The sequence below is a fragment of the Homalodisca vitripennis genome, chromosome 3, assembly GCF_021130785.1.
Source record: "Homalodisca vitripennis isolate AUS2020 chromosome 3, UT_GWSS_2.1, whole genome shotgun sequence".
NCBI lineage: Eukaryota > Metazoa > Arthropoda > Insecta > Hemiptera > Cicadellidae > Homalodisca > Homalodisca vitripennis.
The window spans coordinates 189,359,213-189,383,818 of record NC_060209.1 but is presented as its reverse complement, the minus strand read 5'-3'; the positions used below and the strand labels follow the sequence as shown (position 1 = coordinate 189,383,818).

The 24,606-nt window shown below is 34.0% G+C and overlaps 1 protein-coding gene across 3 annotated transcripts in view; it reads right to left on the bottom strand.

Annotated features, from left to right (window-relative positions):
• The window catches only part of LOC124357888 (phospholipase A2 inhibitor beta-like), a 36,481-nt gene extending 14,784 nt beyond the window's left edge, over nt 1–21,697 (bottom strand). For 2 of the 3 annotated variants that reach the window (XM_046809979.1, XM_046809976.1), the window contains exons 1-3: nt 21,486–21,697; nt 544–940; nt 273–454 (exon numbers count right to left, since the gene is read on the bottom strand). In XM_046809979.1, coding sequence (XP_046665935.1) covers nt 273–454; nt 544–940; nt 21,486–21,491 — 585 coding nt within the window. In that variant the 5' untranslated portion in view covers nt 21,492–21,697. The remainder of the gene's footprint in view (nt 1–272; nt 455–543; nt 941–21,485) is intronic. The other variant, XM_046809978.1, reaches the window with a different exon arrangement.
• Between the last annotated feature and the right edge of the window lie 2,909 nt (nt 21,698–24,606).

Sequence of the window (24,606 nt, the reverse complement as noted above, 5' to 3'; positions counted from 1 at the left end):
AAAATAGTCCAATGACTTTTGAGACAGTGTTGCCATTACAGTGCTGACCACCAACATTTGCCGTTCTGACCAGGATATGGTCTACAGCCTGCTTGATTTATATGACCGTAAATAGATAAATAAAAACAAATGTACGATAATAGCTGATGATGTTTGTTTATTGCAACAGACGTTTAGTTTAGACATCCAAATAGGACCATTTTCATGTGAGCTGCTCTAATTTGTTCATTTACGAAATTTAGAAAATCTTCTGCCAGTGAAAGGTGAATTACCCGCAGGTTGGTGAGGCGGTAGAAGGCGTTTAGCGAGACTGAGCAGTTGTCCATGTAGAGTTCCTGGAGTGTATTTTCCACTGGTTCAAACGTGTTCATAGATAGTCCTTGTATCCGACTGTTACTGAGCACCAAACTGTGAACTGGTTGTCTGCGTTGCAATTCGTCAGCTATCTCGTCTCCTATATACCCAGTTCTCATATTAGAAATTGTCAACACAAACAATCCATGTCAAACAGGATGATATCGCATCTTAATATATATTACATACCGGTCAAATTCTTCCCAGAAAGATCCAAAACTGTAAAACCCTCCATCACAGGCTTCTGACCGAAGATGATCTGAAGTCGAGGACTCTGGAAGATATCTGGAAGATCGGGAGGACTGTCAGAGTCGTCAGCGATGGAGATGATCTCCATGAAGTTGATGGACATCACTTCGTTGTCAGGAACTGAACTGTTGATTTTGGGAAGAGGCTCGATGGTGTCGTCAGAGAGATCACTGACACTGTCACTGTCGCTGTCGCTGTCGATATTGACCGGTCCAAAGAAGGGAAAGATGGCCTGGAGATCTAATGACATCACGGGTTCGGTACAGTTGCCTTCAATACAGTCCCCCATCACCTGGCTGGTGACGGCTGCCACCAACACTACCAGGGCTGCCAAGCTCTACACAACATTCATCAATTAATTTGTAGTTATAAAATATGATAACTGATAACTTTTATACAATTAAATAGAAATTAATCATCATCAAAAATCTACTCTTACATGTAATCATATACACTATAACCTTAACACAACAGCCATCACCACTTAAAAATATATCACATGTAAGGATAGATCATGTTGCATCTACCTTCTACAGCCTATATCGATTACTTTATATTCATTCATGGTTTCTTTATAATAAACATAAAACATAATGTAATATATATGAAGTAAACTATTTAAACCTTTGAGCCCCAGCTGCCGGTATATCGTCGGTAAATTTCACTGTCTAAAAATCCCAGGCCGACGATATTCCGGCGGTAAAAATAGTGCGAGAAACCCCAGCCGACGATATGTCGTCGGCATGATATAAGGTATTATAAATGGCTCTTAAGTGTTTAATTTTAGCGACACCAGTGGTTTTAGAACTTATAATGTTATTTTCATACATATACAATATGATTGCATGGTCAAAGGTTACTAAATAATATTTACAATACTCCTAAAGAAAGAGTAAGAAGATCAGCTGTTACTAAGAACAACATCTGCATCTGCTGTGTCATTGTTTACGTTTAGTAGACTGTGTTGTGTTGTTCCATTTCTGTGTTTATTTTGATGTTCGTTACGTTTGTGTGAGTAGACAGTTATATTATTGTTTCGGTACTTTCAGTATGAAATATTGTTTTATTTTGTAAATAATGGGTGACTCAAACCTAGCAGAACATTCAAGTGAAGTTGACAGACAATTGAATATTGACTTTTCAGATGACGGTATTATCTGATATTTTTGAAGATGATAGTAACCTTGATCCGACGTATGATCCTAAATATGATAGTGACAATGGCAGAAATGTAGGCCTATTTAGTGCTAAAGACTTAACACCTGAGATACCATCTACATCAGCTCAGAATAATGTTACACAACCTAGGCCTAGTACGTCACAGGTTTTGTGTCATTTAAAAAACATATTTTACAAAATATTTATTATTGAACTAATCTGTCTGAAAATCTTTTTGTATGTTTGCAATAACGTGACAAATGAAATAAAATTATTTCCCACAGGTTAATTGTTCCATTGTTTCATTTCTAAAAAATGTTAAATGTAATTTTTTCTTTTTTTTTAGTTTGCACATATGCGTTATTTTACATATTATAAAAGTACATAAAAATTGTTTAGCCCTTATTGAATTATTTATTTGTATAGTAGCTTATTCCAAACATCTTAATGTATTATTTAGGCCATTAGCTATTATATTAGTGATGGTATGATTTTTCAAATGAAATCGTACAAAATCACTGAAAAGGCCTTGGGGTTTTTAGACAGTTACTTGCAAAACTAGACTTGGTAAAAATATGCACAAACTATCGCAAATTAGGTCCGGGGCTCAAAGGGTTAAGAACAAAGACTTCTAGTATTTATATTGGTAAAAACAAAAAAAGTATCAGTTTTTTTTTATGCCTTTTATCAAAACTGCAAGTTTAAAAATTTATAACTGAAAGGATTTGTAGTACGATTAAGACCAAATATTTACACAAGATAGGTAAAAATGTATTGTTTTTTAATTTGAAATATAAGAATTGTAGAATTGAATAAAAAATATTAATTCTTAACCGGACAGTTAAAAATATTTGTCATATTCAATTCCAAATTCATATACTTCATAATGTTGTGGAGCTATATATATAAAATCAAATAAGACATGCTTTTTATTAAGAAGTGCCATCACAATAACAGTCAACATGCAGAAGATCATCAAGGTCATGCAGATGCACTTTTGCCAGCCTTATACACAAAGTATGGCTGGCAATGACCTTGATGATCTGCGTGTTCACTGTTATTGTGATGACACTTCGTAATAAAAAGCATGTCTTATTTGATTAGTCAAAACAAATTTCTCCATCGTGAGGCATAACTTCAGAAGCGAATATTATGGTGATGCACCTTCTCACAGTTTTAGAGTTACCAAGATCAATTAATTATGGTGTGGTACATAAAGGAATAAAATTACATACTTATTAAATTCTGGTATATGAAATAAAACCAAAATACAAATGCTTAAAGATTAGATTACTTTTAGACAATTTATACGGAACTGATGATAACCCAAACTTTTAATAAACTCATGTTTAATTTACTGATAAATTGAACTTCCCTGTGAATGGGGTTGCCAACCACAATAACATAATTCATTATAATGACAAGATAAAGAGTTTTGGCCAAAATGACCAACTTTAAGCCTACTACCCAGTCAAACCCAAGTCACCTTAAGTCTTTTCGCTGGTACAAGAAGGTTTTTGTCCATGTGTTGCAACAACGCTTGTTACCTTTATTGTTGTTTAAACCCTAATGAAATATATCTGGACAACTTTAAGCTGAAATTACTGAGCACCATTTAGCACCAAAAGACGACATGTCCAATGTTTCAGCAAAATGACGACTGACTACACATGTCACTTTGAAAGTATCCCACACTGATATTGGAAATTTAGAGGAAGAAGGCACAAGGTATGTAGAAGCGAAATAAAAATAAAAGGAAGTTTATATTTCTGTTCCCAGTTTCCAGAAGAGCCTGACAGCAACTGTGGCATCATTGTCTCCACCATAGACACCCTTGCAGTTCACGTTTATCATCATTTCTTAAACCCTTTTAACATTTACTCCTTAGCGGCTTTTACTGAGTTAATTTGTCACTGACTTATGACTAAAAAGAACTGCTGACAAGTTAATCCGTCACACAAAAATTATCTGTTTTATTTTTATCTATGACGGGTGATGATTCGATTAGCAGGAAAACAGAGAAATAATCAAGGACACTTAGTTCACTGTTTTGCGACTAGATAGTGTGGGCATACTGATTAGCTTATATCGAGATGTGTACTTTGCTTGAAGCATAACGTGCACCGAGAATGCACATGTGTGGCATCAGTGCAGTGTTTGTGACGCAAGTTTGTCAATGGCTCCTTGCTTCAAGGTTTTCATTGAGTGAAATGACACTTTGTGGTACTATACTACACAAAAACAACTTGGGTAATGTTGTTATATGTGATGAGTCTGGAAGACAATAGTTCATTTGTGGATGACACTGATAACAACCAGAATTATGGTTCTTATATGCCGTCAACTTCATCAGGAATAAGATTAAACCATCTTCACATCAGAAGGCCTCGATTACTTAGTTTTTCAATAGCCTGGACCAAACTAGACATAGGCCTAAAGTAAAACCTAGGATGCTTAGAACTCTGAGAATTGTTAATTACAATACCATTGACTAAGAAGATGAAGAGAAGAATGTTGACATTATTTGGCTGTATGCAAATGAGGAATATTACCCAGGGTTTGAACATTGGTTTTAATATAATGAACTACCTGGTCTGAAACACTGTCACTCTCTAGACATTCCACGTCTATTTCATACTTAAGGCATTTTTTACACCTAAAGCTCCAAAGTAGCATTGTAAAATTTGCAAATAAATATGCCAGAACGTTCATTGAAGCCAAAAAAGCCAACATACGAAAGACAGGGATACAGCATAATAAGTGGCCACCACCACAATCGAATCATCAACATTCATAACTATCTACAAATACTGAAAACAAAATGTCAAACCAAACGTTATAATAGGTATTTCAAAATTACAATACAGTTTTGATGCTTTCTTATCTTAAAAATTGATATATTAACAATAAATAAAAAAAAAACTTTCTAGGCTATGTATATATTTTTTTATTGTTAGAGAAAACAAATTAATATTTACTTAGTATTTATTATTTTTAATGATAAATGTGTCTGAATACTTGTGACACAAAGAACACAAGTGTATCGCGATTGTACTCGAACCATTACTCAAATAAGAAATACATGATTTTAATTTGAATTACGAAGGTTGTTCAATAAGTCCTTAGAAAATCCTAGAGATGGCGCTAGTAGGAATGAAAAAAATGTTAGTAAGCAGCATTATTGATTAGACATTTCCGCTCGATCCAACGCATAGTTTCGTTGCTATTGACAATTGAAGTGAGCAATTTTTGTTTGTTTATAATAATTGAAAAAAGTGAATTTCGAACAGTAATAAAACTTTTTTTAAAAGACTTAACACCAAAAGAAATCAAATCTGAGTTGAATGCCGTTAATGGCTTATCTGCTCCTGTGTTTGCAACAGTTTACAATTAATTAAACGAGTTTAAACGTGGCTATCCATCTACAAATGAATTGGAACGACCAGTGGGCATCTACTCCCGAAATGATTGAAAAAATTTGGGAAACAATTTTGTATAATCGACAAATTAAAGTGCGAGAAAAAGTTGAGGCTACAGGTGGATATTACAAGACACAGTAGCTTCAATTTTGGATAAAAAATTTACACAAGATGGATGCTGCATTTGCTAACCAAGGACAATAAGAACTCAGACAATCATGTGGTCGATTCTGAGGTTATTTTGGCGATCCTGTGTTGCAATCTTACAGAATTTTTTCGTCGCTACATCACTGTTGATGAAACATTGATTCACTACTTTACTCCGGAGACAAAAAAACAGTTACAACAGTGAATGTTTTTGGGTGAACGGGCGCTGAAGTGAAATCTGCCAGATAGGTGATGGGTACAATCTTCTGTGATTGCACAGGGTATAATTTTCATTGCCTACATGGAAAAAGGCAAGACGACAACAGGAGTGTATAATGCGTCGCTGATGTAAAAGTTGAGCGAGGAAATCAAAGAAAAACACACGAAACAAAGAAAAAAAATCCTCTTACCAGGACAATGTCCAAGTGCAAACCTGTAAGGTTTCAGCAGGGAAAATGGCTGAATTTATGTTCAAAACATTGCAACATCCACCCTATTTGTCAGATTTGGCTCTCAGTAACTGTTTTCTGTTTCCAAATTTGAGAAAATGACATGGAGGACGACGCTTAACTTCAAACAAGGAGGTTATTGAGCAAACGAATTCTTTTTTTAAAGAACTTACAAAATCATATTAAAAAATTTGGAAAACATATGTATAGAATTGAAAGTAGATTATAAATGAGAAATAAAAAAATGTTTTCAGAAAAAAATTTGTATTTATATCTTTTTCTAAGAATTTATTAAATATATATTGGAACAATAATGTCAAACTGAATTACATTATAGGCTGTAAAAATTGTATTACAGTGAAGCTATATTTTTATATGTAAAAGAAATCTATGTATTTAGGATTATGTAAAATAACTAAACTTTATTTATATTATGTTTGAGCAACATAGTTCTTAAAATTACTTTAGAGGGTAAACATGTCTAACAGCATTTAAAAAATGCTCAAATGGATCACCACCATCAGTCATTATCTTATAATTATTTAAAAACATTGTTCAAATACATTTAGACAAAGATAGCATGTCTATCGTCGTTGTTCTTGCCGATGTCACTTCTCAACTCACTATGTAAATTATTTTATTTTATTGAATTAAATTAATTTTCTACAATTTGTTTACTTTGATAAAAAAGCTTGCAATGATTAATTATGAATCTCTATATGTCAAATGTTTTAACCCTTTAAGCGCCATAAAAAACTGGACCTGATCTTTGATTAAGCTACAAATTTTTTGCAAAAACGCGGATCCACGGCAATAACGTTTTGAGCTTGTAGTGGCCCTCCGCGTCAATAACGCTGGAAAGGTTAATATTCGATAGTTTAAAAATTTCTAATCAATAGTTAATTCAATAGTATTGGTGGCCGCTTATTATACTGCAGCCAAAGACAGACAATGGGAAGCCATGATTGAAAATGTTTGCATTTCCAACTGTTCTGCTGAAAATAGGTAGGCTATATAACAACTCTCATTGGCTCTTTATTACGCAACGACCTCAAATTAGCGTGGTTTCACCTTATTTCAGAAATAGTCCCCCATCACTGTTTTCAGGCTATTCTGCAATAATTTATTTACGCCACAATACCATTTTCCGCTGGCCATACCTGCTAGATTATGATGCAACTGTTAGAATTCAACCCCTAGTTTATTACTTCCACATACTAACTAGACACACTTTACTCCAAACAAATGTATTGATGCTGATAAACTTCACTCCAAACAAATGTATTGATGCTGATAAAGTATAGTAGCAACCAAAATCAACAGCTAACTACTATCAGTGCCTGTCAAAAAAACACGACGGATGGAGAGTCAAACTGTAGATGTGAATGATTCCAAACAGAGTACTGTATGCAATTTTTTAATACAAAGAGAGCAGAACAATGTGAAGTAAAGAAACACGGTCTTAACTTTGTAGCTGCAATGACATTGATGCAAATGTATCAACCATGAAAAAAGATAATCATTTGTCTATTGATCATTATTGTTATTCTACTTAATTAGAGAAACATATTTAACCCTCCAGCTGGAATGAAACGAATTATCGTCGCCAAAGGCCCGTCCAATTTGGCAAGGACAAATATTCGTCGCCAAAGTAGACATGTACAGTTATTGAAATTTTAGGCAATTAAGGTCATATAAATTATTTTTATTTGATATATTCTGGATGAGCATTAACTATAGTACCGATTTACTGTTCTTACTTCGATTATTGTCTTCTTTGTTTACCGTAAAACATCGTTCTCTACGGACAGCTGACGTGAACGTAGTATGGGTCAACCACCTTGTTGTGAAAATAGTACTTGTATTGTGGAAATTGTATTTTATAGTGTTTCAGTGTTGTTATTATTGTTCTTTAGCTTTCTTAGGCTATAGTTTTACTTGTTCAGTATGGGTGAAAACTTTAGAGACCGATCAAATAATCTTAGAGAGCTCGCAGGGCGGGATCTAGTGACGCTGAGTGAAAGATGAAACTTTGTATATATTGTACATATGTAAATAAGGTAAGTTTAAAATTTATTATTTTATTTTGTTTTATCTGTCATACTGATATAAGTATAAATGCAGTCATGAGATTATGTTTACCCACGAACATTAATATTTATTTAGAAATTATTTTTGAAAATAAGGAAATAAGGTAAACCACCCAAACACCGTGACTCCACCAAACTCCGTGATTTTCTACTTTGAACACTAAAAACAAGATTCTCTATGTCCAGAGGCCTACAAAATTATTTTTGTTCGATGTTAGAGGTTATACAGCATGACACTGAAGTTTCGCAGCGAAATTGGTGGGAAAAAGTTCAGTTGGCATTGTTTCTAGTTACACCGTGCATCTCCCACTCTGAAAACCTGAAGCATAGTTGTGGTTTTGGCCAAAGAAATCGGTAAGTACCTTAAGGTTTTACATATTCATATCAACTTATATGATAAAAATGAAGTGTTTTACTGATAACTATACTATTTATATTTAAGATAAAAGTAGGTTAAACTTACGTTTTTGAGTGCAAGTATTTATAATTTATGTCACGGACATTGGGTTCAATACAAGTCATGTTGCTTATTTCCGTGACGGAATCACGGAGTTTAGATCTGACATCTATTTTTATATTAGGTTCATATTCGTTTGTTTTAAGCATTTGTTTCCGTTAGAATGCATACACAGTTCGACCATATTCGGTTTTCGTTTGTAACAATATCCGTGACGGATTAGAAGCCGAGATATTTTACAATCAATTAAAATTGACGTGGTTAACAGATATGTTTTAACGAAAGTGCTGATATTTAATTAATTAAACATTAATATTATTTATTATTTGTAAAACTAAATAATTTGAATTATTTTTAGGGATGTCTGGATCTAAGAAAGATTCTGGAAAAGCTTCAAGGAGGAATTATAGCCAGGACGTCATCCTCCAAGCAATTCAAGCCGTCCGAGAAGGAGGCCTGACCGTCACGGCTGGCTCAAAAAGTTTTGGAATTTCCCGACAAACCCTGAAAGATAAATTGAGTGGGAAATTTGCAGTGGGATGTGCTATGGGTCGACCATCCATCCTTCACCTGGACGAGGGTTCCCTGTGAACAAGGAAAACTTGATCATGAGTGTCAAAAAACTTGCAGAAAATCTGCAGAGGCCCAACCCGTTTCCAGAATTTGTCCCTGGGGATAAGTGGTACAATCTGTTCATGAAACGGCACCCTGTTTTGTCAGGTAGAACAAGCCAGACCCTCAAGACCTCTCGAGCAAACCTGACTGAAGAGGACATTCGTGAGTGGTTTGATGGTGTAAAGAAATACGCTGAGATGAAGGAACTCATGTCCGTTTTTAGCAATCCATCGCGAGTTTTTAACTGTGATGAAACAGCATTTTTCTTATGCCCCAAGCAAAAAAAAGTTCTCGTCAAACGTGGTGAACGTATATTCAATATCGGGCAACGATGAAAAGGAATGCTTAACAGCATTGGTGACGGCCAGTGGCAGTGGGGAAATGGCACCTCCGTTGGTGGTTTACTCGTATGAGAGAATCCCACATAATGTTGTTCAAACTTATCCCGCAGGGTGGGGTTTGGGCAAAACTGACTCTGGGTGGATGACCGGGGTGTCCTTTTACGAATACATATCAAATGTATTTAATCCTTGGCTTGTCGCAAACAATGTACCTAAACCAGTGATAATGTTTGTTGATGGGCACACGTCCCACATTACATTTCATTTGAGTGAATTTTGTTCATTAAACCAAATTGAACTCATTGCTTTGTACCCGAATTCAACGCATGTGCTTCAGCCACTGGATGTTGCCGTTTTTCATCCAGTTAAGGCTCATTGGCAGAAGGAAGTCCAAAAATGGAGGTACGAAAACGGACCCCAAAAATAAAAAAAAGAAGATTTTGCCCCAATGTTGAAAAGAGTCCTTGATGTGAGTATAAAAAAGGAGACTGTCGTCAATGGATTTTCCACGACAGGTCTCTTAACCCTTAATGCTGATGATGTGGACTTTTCTAAAGTCATTAAATCACAGAGAAGATTTGATAATCAAAAAGCTGTGTCCAACAGTCAGTGGCTGGCTCTACAGAGTCATTTGTTTTACTTGGAGGAAAAGATTGGAGAGGCGAAATTGGGGCTTTTGAAGAAAGGAGAAATCCAAAGACGAGATGAAAGTTCGTTTGATTTGTGGACAGAGATAAAAGAGGAGGTAAGGACCTACGGAGAGGCACTAGAAAATAGTAAAACAAGTACAAGAACTGATAACAACCTGGTGGACACAGCACCAACAGAAGGCACTGCTACAACAGTTGTTAACAATGCGGAATGCGGAGTAAAAGTGATAGCTATTGGTCAGAGTGTTGTGGTGCAAAGTGACACATACCAAAACGAAGAACTAAGTTTAACCAACATATTTGATCTCTCGGGAATGAATGAATTCCCCATAGAACTGGACTTACCTGTAGATTATCCAACAGATAGTCTACTTGATATTCAATTTGAAATACCTAATTTAGATCAAACACTTCGTCCCTCTACTGGCCTTACTACCCCCACCAAAATTTAAAACTTCAACGACAAACGACCTTCTTACTTCGACTACCAAAGATCCTACTCCTTCAATTAGTGTTCCAAATTCTGCTTCAATACCTCTGTCTAGAAAAATCCCTACTTCACCTTCTTTGGACTGTATGACTCCCTCACCCATTCCAACTCCCACTGAAGAACCGACTACTAGTAGTAGTGTGCCTACGCAAACACCCTTGATAACTACACATACAAACTCTACTCAAAAGTCCAATTTAACCGTAGCAGAACTAAAGAGCAAGGTGCCCTCTCCTTTTAAAAGAGCACTGTTTTGGCCAGGAGAGACCCAGAAATCTAAGAAATATGTTAAAAGAATTAAGCTCCCTAGTGCTATAACATCAGAGGAATGGAAAGAATATTATAAGAAAAAAGAAGAAGATAAGAAAGTAGCCGCAGAGGAAAAGGAAAGGAAGAAACTTTTGAGGGAGGCGAAAGCCAAAATAAAAAATGAAAGCAGAGAGCAGAAAGGAACGAAATGGAAACGAAAAGTTTCAGAAAAGGAGGATATGGAAAATTAGGAGGATGAACCTAACGACAACTCGGCCCAGTTAGAACTTCCAGACCCCATAAACCTTAATGTTAACGAGCTTCAGCCAAGCCAGTGGGTTGTTGTTCCGTATGAGTTTTGGGGAAATAAGAAGTTGTTTGTAGGGCAAATAATATCAATAAATAAAGAAGATATGACAGGAAAAATAAAATTTTGGAAAAGAAGAAGGAATCGGGAAAAATTTATATGGCCGACAAAGGATGACGTAGACACTGTCCCCCTTGATGTGATAGTACAGTGTCTTCGTGAGCCTACATTTGATAGGTGGGGTTACCTAAAATTAAAAATTAAAATTGTTTAATTAATATAACTGTTTCGTTTATTAGTTATAAATTGTAGGCTAATTACTGTACCTAAATTAACTTCATTAGATATTGTTAATTGAACTAGATGCAAATTATAATACATTTATAATAGTCCGTTTGAATCGTTTATGGCTTTTGTTCGATTATTTTATTGCAGTCGATATATTGATATTTAAAATTTAATTTTAGTGTGATTTTTATGGTAGGCCGAAATGGATCTGCATCCATTTATATTGCTCTATTCACATTCCATTCAAAGATAAGGCTGCAGTATAATAAGCAGCCACCAGGAAAATTGAATCATAGATATTCATAAGTAACGAATCCTCTATATAACTACTCAAATCAAATTACGTTATAGGTATTAAAATTACTGTATAGTTCAGCTGTTTTTAAATCTTAAAAATTAATAATTTAACAATGAATAAAAACTATCCTGATTATGTATAAAATATAACAAAGGGCCATTCCACGCCAAATCATCCAGCCAAAAGTAGAATTGACACCCAAGGTTCTCTGATTTCAATAAAAGTTTACATAGATAATATATACATATAAATAAGAAGAAATCCAAAATTGTAGCTTATTTCTAACAAAGGGTTTCAGAGATACGGCCATTTGAAGTTTTATGCTAATTCAGTTTCCAAGGCCCATTTTTGCCGCCAAGTGAGCGTAACACGTATTCTCGTCTTTCCATGTAGAATGGACAATTATGAAGCTAGAGGCTTCAAATTTTACTCATATGTTCAAAACTTAATGCAGAATCATATAATACTATTAAAATGGGATTTATTATCTTCTATCACCATAAAAAATAATTCATAAACACAAATAATTTGATTTTTCTGAAATCGAACATTAAGTTACAAAAAGTGTTGTAGCAAAAAATCTCTCTCCACCTACCCTTATAAAAGTAAATATCACTGGAAAGAGGATAGAATCATCTTTCAAATGGTATAATAATATGAGTGGGGTTTTTGAGTATTAACATTTTTATCATATATCAAAGTCAAAAATTAAATTTTTAAGACACTAAAATGTGATTGTATACAAAATATTTATGGTGATGAAGAAAAATTAAATTCTAAGGTGTAAAAATTGTATTATATTTTGTTTGAAAATATCTGAAAATATATGAAGGTGAAATAAAATATTGTGTTCTAAGTTTTTAAGTGTGTATAAATAAAAAAGAAAATTATGTTTCTTTAAAAAATTTAGTAAGTCAATGAATTAAAGTATTATTTTTACACAAATAATTATTGGCCTAACTAAATTGGCCTACAATACTTTTACCTACAACATGGCTAATAATAACTTTACAAGCATTAAAATAATATTTTATACAACATTTAAAAGTTTAACATTCTGAATAAAAAAAAAACAACACTTTATTAACTATTTAAAGGTTCAAACATCAATATTACATTATATGCTAATTACTAATATTTTATAAACACAAACCACAATGGGTGACATCTAGACCAGTTCAAACCAGTGTTTTGAAATTACTCTTGTGGAGACATGAAACATTCATTCAAATCTCAACATGAAAGAGACTTACTCTTGTGGAGACATGAAACACACAAGTCTCAACATGACTCAGTAAGTCACCACTGCAAGCTATTGTCAGTATGTGAGGATCTGTGGTTCAGTTAACATTGGGTGCTGTGTACTACATATTTTTGTGAATTGTCTATTTTAAATGAATGAATTAATTTATTTATTATAAATATGTAATTAATTGTGAAGTGTTTATTTTTATCATGGAAGAAATTGCTGGACCAAGTCAAGTGAGGACCAAATTTAATTTGTACAGTAGGTAAAACTTTCAGACTCTTCTTGTGAAAACTTTACTCTGACAAAAGATAAAAGTGTACATTTAATTTTTCAAAAGCTTTCAAGTGAAGAAGTAGAAACATTGAGTTGGCGGACAAAATAATCAGTATTGTGAAAATGACACAATTTGTTCTCATCATTTTTGTTATTTTTTTTGAAATATTTTGAAAAAAGCCAAAAAATCATGTTGTGGACCCTTTTCAAAAACATGCTGTACCTTTTGACAAAGAAAAAAGATTTAAGAGTAATTACCTTAGAAAAGGCGAAAGATGTTAGAGAACATAAAGACATAATTTTAGTCCCAGGAAAGCTTTTGTGCAGTAATTTGTAGAAAGTTTATTGAATGTAGAAAACAAAGGTTTAAATAATGATGAAAACTGCATTTCATGAGAGTGATGAAGATATTGGCAAAGATCTTACGACTGCCAAAAGAGTAGTGGAAAAAAGAAGTTCTAAATGAGTCTCTGTTAGGTTTAGATGTGACACCTCTGAAACTCCAGTCCTTATCTACTCATTCCAAAAAAAATATATGCCAGGAAAAAAGTTAAAGCAGGCAAAAATTACAAGTCAAGAAGAAACTATCTTTTGTCCTACAAGTAAATGATGATTCTTTAAAATGAGTCTTCGAGTGATGGCGAAGAAAAATTTCATGATGAGGAAAAGAAAAAATCTGAAGATCTTGATTATTTAATGGATGCTATTAAGCAAAAGCTGAGGACCAATATAACCAGAAGGGAAAAAATACAATTACTAACATTTGCTCCTAAGTCATGGTCCCGCAGAAAAGTAGCTGAAAAACTGAAATGTTTCAGAATTACTTAGTACGAAAAGCTAGGGCTGTTTGTAATGAAAAGGGCATTTTGGCGATGCCAGAAAACCAAAAGAAGGTAGAAAACTACCTGAAGAGACAATTGAAGCAGTAAAACAGTTCTATGAAGATGATGAATTTTCTTATATGTTTCCAGGAGCGAAAGACAGAGTTAGTGTACAAAAAAATACCTACATGCAAAAAAGACTACTTTTATGTAATTTAGAAGAACTGTTTATTGCATTCAAAGAAAAACATCCAAATTTAAAAATAGGATTTTCAAAATTTTGCTCTCTGAGGCCAAAATGGTGTGTACTGGCTGGTTCTCCAGGCACGCATTGCGTTTGTGTATGGCCTATACACATCAAAATGTCGAGCTTTTGGCTAATGCCATAAATCAGCATGATAAAGAAAGCCATACATATTATGATGGAAAAATTAGTCTGCAACAGACAGTCCAGAAATTGTATGCTGAAAACGTTGTGATGAATGTCCAAAAACAAACGAGCCATTTAAGACAATACTTGGAGGATATTTTAGAAGATTTTGATGATGAGGAAGAAATCAAATTCTCACAGTGGATAAGTGATGGTCACATGAAGCTGCAGACAATGCTTCTTCCACGCCAAGAGTTTATTGGCTTTTGTAATTGATAAAATTGAATCACTCATATCCACATTCTTTCATAACTAAATCACAAAACACCTATATGAGGGAAAGGAAGGAGAATTTACAATATGATGTAGCCTTAGTCCTAATGGACTTCGCTGAAAATTACAATTTTTGTCCTACAAAATGAAGTGCAATCCTATCATTGGAGTCATTTAAGTTGTTCAATTCATCCTGTTTGTTGTTTACTCAAGAAGCGAGGGTGAAATAACAAAAGAATCCTCTTTGTGTTTTATTTCCGATGATTTGAAACATGATGTACCATTCGTCTATTCCGTTCAAGAAAAAACCGTTGAGTACATTAAGTCCAACTTTCCTAACGTAACCAAAATTGAATACCTAACAGATGGTTGCAGTGCCCAATATAAAAATTACAAGTCAATGGTAAATTTGTGTTACCATAAAGAAGATTTTGGGCTAGAAGCAAGTTGGTCATTCCATGCAACAAGTCACGGAAAAACTGTTTGTGATGGGATCGGAGGAACAGTTAAGAGGACTGTAACAAAGAAAAAACTTACAAAGTGCCAGAGATTCAGACCAAATCATAAATGCTGAAGAAATGTACTCATTTTGTGCAAATCAGTTCTCGAAAATTAGTTTTTTCTTTTTTGAAAGAGAACGATATTGAAAACAAAAGAAAGTCTCTTGAAACCCTTTTTGAATGTTGTGAAACTATTAAGGGAACAAGAAGTTTTCACTTCTTTCAGCCAGCAACTAGTGAAGTAATTACAGCGAAGCGACTAAGCTCAGACACTGATGTCTGTTTAAAACAAAACATATTCAAGAACACTTTGCCAACTCTAGAGCCTAATATTCATTCTTTTGTAGCATGTGTCTATGAAAATAAATTGGTGGATAGGAATGATCCATGTTGTTTCAATGAAGTTGAAGGAGATTATGATGTAAAATTTATGCACCCTCATGGACCTAGTGAAACTTTTTTTTGGCCCCAAAAAGAAGATCAGTGCCCTGTTCCAGCAGCTCATCTGTTATGCATTGTTAATCCACCTGAAACAACCTCTCTTGGACGTTCGTACAAAATTGATTCTGTATCTCGGAAAGAAATAGACAAAGCGTGGAATATTTTCAGTTTGTAATTAGAGTGCAATGTGCGTGTGTGAGAAAGAAAAATGTAGTTTTGATGGACCAAACATAATCAATTCAGTATAAATGATTTTTATTTTTTTTAACATGAAAATGTACATACCTGTTAAAATATTATCAAGTAAGTACTGAAATATAAGTTTGTGTACTCATTATAAGTGACTTAATTGTTTTTAAAACTTAACTGTGACTTATTCTGCAACAACATTTGATTTAACATATTTAATTTTATGTAAAATGGCCTCTTTCAAAACAATTTTTCATAGGTATTTTTAATATTTGGCTATATTTTGTGTTTTAAAATAGAGTAAAATTTTATTTTTTACTTTGACGTGTAATAAAAAATGGTAATACACAAAACCCCACTCATATTATTATACCATTTGAAAGATAATTTTATCCTCTTTCCAGTGATATATACTTTTATAGGGGTAGGTGGAGAGAGATTTTTTGCTACAAAACTTTTTGTAACTTGATGTTCCGATTTCAGAAAAATCAAATTATTTGTGTTTCGGAATTATTTTTTATGGTGATAGTAGATAACAAATCTCATTTTAATAGTATATTATGATTCTGCATTAAGTTTTGAAACATATGAGTAAAATTTGAAGCCTGTAGCTTAAAAAAATTGTCCATTCCACATAGAAATACGAGAATACGTGTACGCTCACTTGGCGTCAAAAATGGGTCTCGGGAACTGAATTAGCTAATAAATTTAAAAATTCATATGTCTGGAACCATTTGTCAGAACCAACTGAAATTTTGGATTTTATCCTATCTAAATGCCTACATTATGTGTACAAAATTTCATTAAAATCTGTGACGGGTGGGTGTACGACCCCTGGATGACTTGGTGTGGAATGGCCCCAAACAAAACATGTACATAGGTAGCCAATGTAATTGTGACCAGCAATTAGCCTATCTAAATACCATACACACGATTTTACTTTGTTTGAATTAATTTGGAACCAAATTAGGTTGCACTTTACTTTAAACACATCAGCTACAACAATCTAAAACAACTTTTATCAATTTCTTAAAATAATGTTTTCATTCCCATAAAGAATTTTTAGGCGGTCGCGATCTATAATTGTACACTATGTGATAATATGTTTGAAATTTTAGATTAGAAGGTTATTATATGTTATATCGTGAATAATCCAACAATCTAGGGGATTTAGGGAATCGTGGTTTCTGGGTAGGAAGGATATAGAACAAAGTAGAAGAAACTTTAGAGGTCTAAGCACTTTTGCAACAGTTTCTAGTTTCTATCTCTAAGTTAGTGTTTATTCCTCTGTTTATACACAGTTTTACAACATTTTCTACCAATGCATATCTATCCTGTGCAACTTGTTATTAAATAATTATTTTTAGCTATTTCGTTTTGATTGGTCAGACTTTTCTGTGTTTTACATTCCAAAATAAAGACATAAGTGGTTGGTGTTTTGGCGTCTGTATTAGCCATTTTGTATTCGCGTTATCTTCAATTTGGTTTTCATAATTCTCTGAACAATGGAGTTACCTTCAACGAGTGTTGAAGTAATACAACCAGTGATAAATAAGTGCAGTGGGTGTTCTCTAAAGTCGTTTGACAGCACTTCAATGAATAATTTGGAAATTGATTTGTTTTTATTGTGAGATGGAGTTTTGAACAGTTTTCGTTGTGTGATAGATGTGGCGGCCATAGTCCTCTAGCTGAAGAGGCTGTTGTTTTAGGCTACACTTATTTTCTTATTTTATATTGAAATGTTGACAAATAATGTGCATTGACTAAAGTAAATAATTATCTCGATACTACCAAATACGACATGAAACCTCTTCATAAAAATCTTTTAATTATTGTGGTTTACATATTTTAACAATAGTATATTTATTAATGTAAATATTGCTTCTGGAGGCAAAAGTATTATAGAACTGCAGACTGTTTCTCGATTATTGTAATCTTCGTGGAATTCTAATGCTATTAATAAGTGCTACAAGACAAACATTTTTGCTAAGAAATTTTTCATCTCAGCTTAAATCCTGCTTTAAGTACAGTTTAGTTATTTATATAATTTAACACATGGCGTGCAGTGTGGTCACCGGTGACCTCGCGTGCCATTGTTTATTTAAGGGTTCAGTGTGGATCAGCCATTCTCATATTCAGTAAGATATTTTCCCCAAAGTCAATGTGTTAAAAAAATTAATTTCTTTTCCATATAAAAATATAGCTTCTCTATATTAACATTTCTAAAGCTCAAAAATTATTCATTTCAACATCATGGTTCAAAATTTAATTATAATAAAATCGTGTTTGGAATTAAATTCAAAATCTTTTGTTATTGACTAATGGCGGCAGAACGGTGACGTACGTGTATTCTTTGTTTCAAAAGCAATTTTGTTGTAATTATATATTATATTTCAATTTGTAAATTATATTAATATTTATACAATAACTTCTAAGATTGAAAACTAGCCAAACCATATTGTTCTTTGAAATACACTGAGGTGCAAAAAAAGTGGGACGCATTGTTTTTCTTAAATGCCTTTAGCTTAAATCAACTTGTTGGGCATGAATCGTGTTTACGTAAATAAATATAGTGTATGAGTTCCAGTTCTAAATGAAAACCGCTAATTGCCCTATAAAAATTTGACAAACCTGTTCATTAGTCTCATTCTGCATGTCTGTTATTGTAATACAATGTACTTGTCTATTCTTATGAAGCCAAATCTTGACCTTTGTACATCACTGTTGGCCACCATATCCTCATTCCTGTTTCTGATTGTAACTAATACAGTTGTAGTTGTTAAGTTGCAGTTAATTTTTTACTTTTAAAATGCCTCTTTCACCAGTGAATGCGGCTAGAGTGGTGGCATTAGTTGAAAATGGCAATAGTGTGCGTCAGGATAACAGGATTTTCACGTTCAAGCATAAATAGAGCTGTTATTCGATTCAGGTTAACTGGTAGTTATGGTAGAAGGCCCGGATCCAGTCGTAGCCGAGCAACTAGTGCTAGGGATGATCGGTTTATTGTTTCATTGAGTCTACGAAATCGGTTTTCAACTTCTATTGAACTGGAAAATGAACTTCGGAGGGTTCGGGAAGTGAATATTAGCAGATGGACTGTAAGAAGAAGGTTGCAGGAAAGACAATTAAATGCATGTCGGCCTGCCACTGGCCCAAGACTGACCGCACGTCATCGGCAAGCTCGTTTGCGATTTGCAAGAAACCACTTAAACTGGACTATTGACCAGTGGAGTCGAGTATTATTCTCTGACGAGTCCAGATTCTCTCTCATATCACCTGATGGTAGGCAAAGGGTGAAAGGGTGTGGAGAAGGCGAGGTGAGCGATATGCGCAATGTAACATATCACTCAGGGACAGTTTCAATGGTGGCTCTATCATGGTGTGGGGCGGAATATCAAGGGAAGCTCGAACGGAGTTAGTTGTTTTTGATAGAGGAACTTTAAATGGTCAGAGGTATGTCGAAGACGTTCTAGCAGAACATGTTACAGTTTATGCAGGATTTGTTGGGCCAGATTTTGTTTTCATGCATGACAATGCTCGACCCCATACCGCTAGAGTGGTGCAAGACAACCTTCAGGATGTGCAAATTAGTACGATGGAGTGGCCAGCACGTAGCCAAGATCTAAATCCAATAGAAAATATCTGGGACCAGATTGGGAGAGCAATTAGAAGTCAACGTGGCGAGATGCTAACTTTGGATCAACTTCGACAGGCTGTACAGGCAGAATGGTCAACATAACATACAGAACGTGATTGACAGCATGCCTAGGCGGCTGGAAGCTGTCATCAGATCTTGGGGAGGAAATACGAGGTACTGAACTTTCTGAAATGGAAAACATAAAACCCACCGAGTGTTTTAAAAGAACTCCTTGAAAAGAACACTATTACTCAATTGTGTGGATTTTTGTTGGGTATGAAAACATTATTTTTCTTTTTTTTTAATTAAAACATAATACATTTTAAGTAACTGATTTGATTTGTTGTGTTTTAGGTTATTTCTTGAGAGTAATTTGTGTTCAAGTTGGTTTAAACTAAGAAAATAAAAAAGATATTAAACGAAAATAGAGTGTTCCATTTTTTTTGCACCTCAGTGTATCTATTACGTTATTTGGTCCGACATTTTGCTTTCAATCCTTTGAATAGGAATCCATAAATACATATAATTAAATAATCATCATCCGATTGTTTTGGCATTATCCGATTGTTTTGGTGGTGCTTATTATACTGCAGCCAAATTATAGGCTTTTAAGACTGTTATTCTGTAAAATAAGAACAGTTTGAATTATTAATTATGGTAATTGTGAAAGTAATGGCCGGAGCAGCAAAATACCAGTTTCGCATTATTAACTTATAGGAATCGTTCTACTGAACAAAACAATGTAAGGTTTCACGGGGTAGAAATTAGAAATATTGAAGTTGTAGAACATAAAAAATGGAACTACTTAATATGCGCGGAGCTATATTTCCATGTTGTACAACTGCGTCGGGTTCATGTGACCTTTCTAACCATGATTCAACCTCATGATGATGTCATCGAATGTGCCGCCATCTTTGGAAACATAAATGAAAAATAATACTGAAATGAGCATAATTTTGACCCAAATGAACAATGCTTTTCTTAATATTGAGCTATAAATCAATTAGTTGTTATCTGGATTGAGACGAGAGCCTCCGATCCATGATTGGTGCTGCCGCAGGCCACGCTGATGTCAACAAAAGAAAAACATCCCTCGACGTAGTACCTATCAGTAAAATATCAAATTTTAAATGGGCTGATCAGAAATATAAATTGAAAAGTACCGCAAAGAAATTATGTAAAGTGTACAAAACATAATAAATAATGTAAAAATCCCAATATTAATATATAAATGGACAGTAATAGAGAACACTTACTATTAAAAGGAAATAATCTAGTTTCGGTCAAAACGGAAACTCCTTACATACCCGACACATACACTACGTTTCGTCCAACTAGTGGATGGTTTATCCATGATTGACAAGCACTCACTAAATCCAAACTACAGTACACAATATCTTGTAAAGCACTGGACCAGAGCCCCGGAACACTCAGATAAAAGATATGCTATAAGTCCCGGCTGCAGATAAGATTGAAGTACATAGATATCGAGACACACAGCACTCAAACAGAACATTAAAAAGAACTATTAATGAATATTACCCCCGAAAACCATGTTATTTGTTGTTTGCACCTCCTAAAACCATATATATTTTTGTTCAGGAGGATGAGCAGAATACCTTAATAACATCAAATTTGTGATTTGCTGGGTTGGCCTTTAACCGCATAGATACCTTAATTATGAGTATCTAGGCTATAGGTCAATCTTTTTACATTAAATATTCTTGATATATCCAATTGATAATTGATTTTTTTTTGTCACAGTGGACACTTAATATATTGCAGCCAAAGGTAATAAACCAGCATAAAGTGTAGCTTGTAAACATTTACCCACCAAAGATAGCCTACAACAACTTTGTAAAAATGAGGCCTAGACCAAACCTTTTACTTTAACCTATTTCAATTAAATATACAACCATGATGTATCTCTTTCAGTGCTAGATTAATTCTTCTAGTTGACTTATATTGGGACTTCAAAGAATGTCAATGATAAGAAAATTAGTACGTAACTAATATCCCTGGTTATTGCACAAACTCCAGTGTTACAATGTGACACTACATAATATATTAAAAAAATAACTATACTATTGTGCAACTTGAAACAATATTTTGGATATGAAATGAAGAAAACTAAAAAACGGTTTAGTTAATCAGTCTAATTTGTTTCTCACCTTCATGTTGAGAGCCCCTCCTGAAGAAATAAATTTATGACTCACACTCAACTTTAGTATTTCCCTGACAAGCAGAATCAATCACTCAAATTATTGTCAACCAATATTAACCTTCTATGACCACCAACTGATTACTACAAGTCCGTGAAACGAAAGCAAGGATTGTGTATTGTTATTACGATGTTTATCTGTTGAGTTCCTGTTTTTGTCAGCTGTTGACTGTGCTTCGAGGTTGATGACGTCATCATGGTTGCATACGGCAACGACAGAAGGCCAGTTAATTGAAAACGTGTTCCAGTTTAGATTAATAAAAAGTAACTTCTGTTACCTAAAGGTAATTTATTTAATAAAGGCTTTCTGTTCAATTTAACTATTCATCTTTTGAACATAAGCTTAAAGACTTGTAAAATCCTGGTTTTTATTCACTCTCATGAGTTTTTTTTCCATTCATCCATACCAGTAAAACATTTACTTGGTTACTTGGTTTTCAATTAGTCTGTCAGATTTAATACTACACTAAAAATGTAAAAGCTTTTCTAAATTACGTTTAACATTTAGTTGTTTTATGTATACCTGTATTGACTATTCATAAATTTATACTTAACATGTAAAGATTTCAAAGGTGTAATATTGTAAACAAGTGTTCCCGTATTTGGACGACATCTTTTCTCACATTTATATGATGAATAACAGGGGTGGATTTATAAAATTACGGAAATTTGTTGACTTCATCATCTTTCTATGTTTTCCGTACTGAAAGTACGAGAATAAGTTATAGCAATCCATAATTTGCGTTTTACTTATCAGCTGTTGTCCGTAGAATATTTTTAGGACGCGGTGGATTCTAGATTCGCCTTTGAATCAGGTCATGACTTTTTACGTGTAGTCTATTTAAGCATTTTTGCTGTTTTACTCATTATTTTGAAAAAAAAAAAATACTTGAAATATTGGTATTAGAACCGATACCAGATTTTTAACAATCTACCTGGTAACAGAGTGTTATCTATATTACGATGTTGTATGAATTGAAATTCACAAACGATTCTATTACAAAAGAGTCCAAAAGCCTGAAGACTGCAACTTACAATGTTTTACAAATACTGGCAGCAACCTTATTAGAGTAAGAGTTGTGACAGTTCTGCCAAACAACTATGATAAGAAAGTAGGTGTTATTAGTCTTGCAATAAGTGCGACGAAAGAACCTTTTCATTAGAGACGAACGACAACATTATACCTTGGAACTTAACGTCTTTCTGGGAATGTGTGAGGAAACTTGCAATGATGTTAGTTACAACGGTTGGTGGATTTAAACATTTCTATGCATTCCTAAACACTATCACATATAATTTTAAAGTACCGTTTTCTAGGTGAGAGGTAAAATAGTAATAACAAATATCCAACAAAACCAGTTCTGGATACTAAAATTATATATACATATATATATATACCTGCGTTCTCTTACATTTGTTTCAATCTCCCTCACTTATCACCCACGACAGCTTTTAGACAATTTTAAAGTTTACATGTGACAAAATGTCTCCAACCACACTAATAAAACTATGTCTAATTGTGATGTTGTAAATAGTGAGAAAATATTAAAAAATTACGGAGCTATTGAATATTGCACTGATGAATACGGAAGGTGAAGGAACAGTTCAGATCCTTTTCTAGTCACCAATACTTTTCTTATATTACACTCCAAATCCGAGCAATCTTTATAAAGAAAGTAAATTACAAAATGGAACGGTTTGGTAAGGGGTTTCCTCAATAGACTCATATCATGTCTAGAACAGAACAATGTATTTAATACAAATCAATTTAGATTCATAAGCAAAAATCTACAACAAAACCTATTAACTTCATTGTTTCGTTCCCTTCACAGGTTGTTGTTGAAAATTATCAAAGGGAAAAATTAAAATTATCGTCGACTTGCTGTTTCAGAAACTGAACTGCTTGGGGGAAAGAACGGTTTCACATGTTAGGATCGTATTTAATTGGAAAGACTCAGTCAGTGCATAAGCCTGGTATTTAGGTACCTAGTATTTTTGGAAAGGCTGCATCGCTGAACATACCAGACAATGATATCTTAGTGGGGCGGGGATTGGATTCCTCAAGGGCCGATGCTCGGTCCAGTTATTTTTCTTTTACACTGTACTATTAACTTGCCAAACTGTGTTAACGTTACATATTATACAAGTCTGTTTTTTGCAGGTGATACTTATCTGTCAGTAAGGGCCGAAATCCAAAGATAAATAAATAAAAATACATGTAATTTATATATAGCAATTTTAAATCAGCACGCATTTCTGCACTTATTCTTGGATACAGAAGGAGAACAAAACGTTCTGACTTGACTCCTGGGATCCACGTTAGTCCATTGAAAAGGTCCATCACGACCAAACAGTAGAGTAGGCCTACGTTTCAAATACTACTTAATAATAACCATGATTTCAATATACAAAACATACTCTCGGCCGGATTAAAAAGATTCAAACCCCTAGAATCTACCTGTAGTACGGGACCTGGGTTCGTGTGTTGGGGGCTATAGAATACCTCCTAATAAAAGGGAATCCGCCCCCCTCCTTGGGAAAAGAATTGCAAAATTAGGTGTAAAATGGTGCTTTTAAGGGCATTTGCGCTAAATATTCTGTATTATCTAGCCCTGTCTCCAACTTGTTCATTGTTCTCACTAAACCCAGAGCAGCCATCAACATTTTATTATTATACATCAAAATCAATAAGATTGAAATTTTGTCAGAAATACAGCATGGCTATACAACAAGGCAAAGGGCTAACTACGAATTCTTTACCCCTAGATTAAATCATGGTTCAGAACTTATTAACTTTTTATCGTGCTCAAATCATCTTTAGAAACTTGCCAGAGGAATTAAAAATGGAGAGTGACAGTGTGGCTGTCTGCAAACAGAGGGTGAGTCGATGGTTGTACCGCATTGGCTGGGAGGCTGCTGAGAGGCTGTTACGTTCTCCTTATTTTTAACACAATTTTAGTTTCTTTTGGTATAATTACAAGTAACATGTCAGCATCGCATATTCTGATGGATACTCCGCACTTGTTAATCTAATTATTCTAAATAGTAAAAAGTTATTATTTACTTGAGGC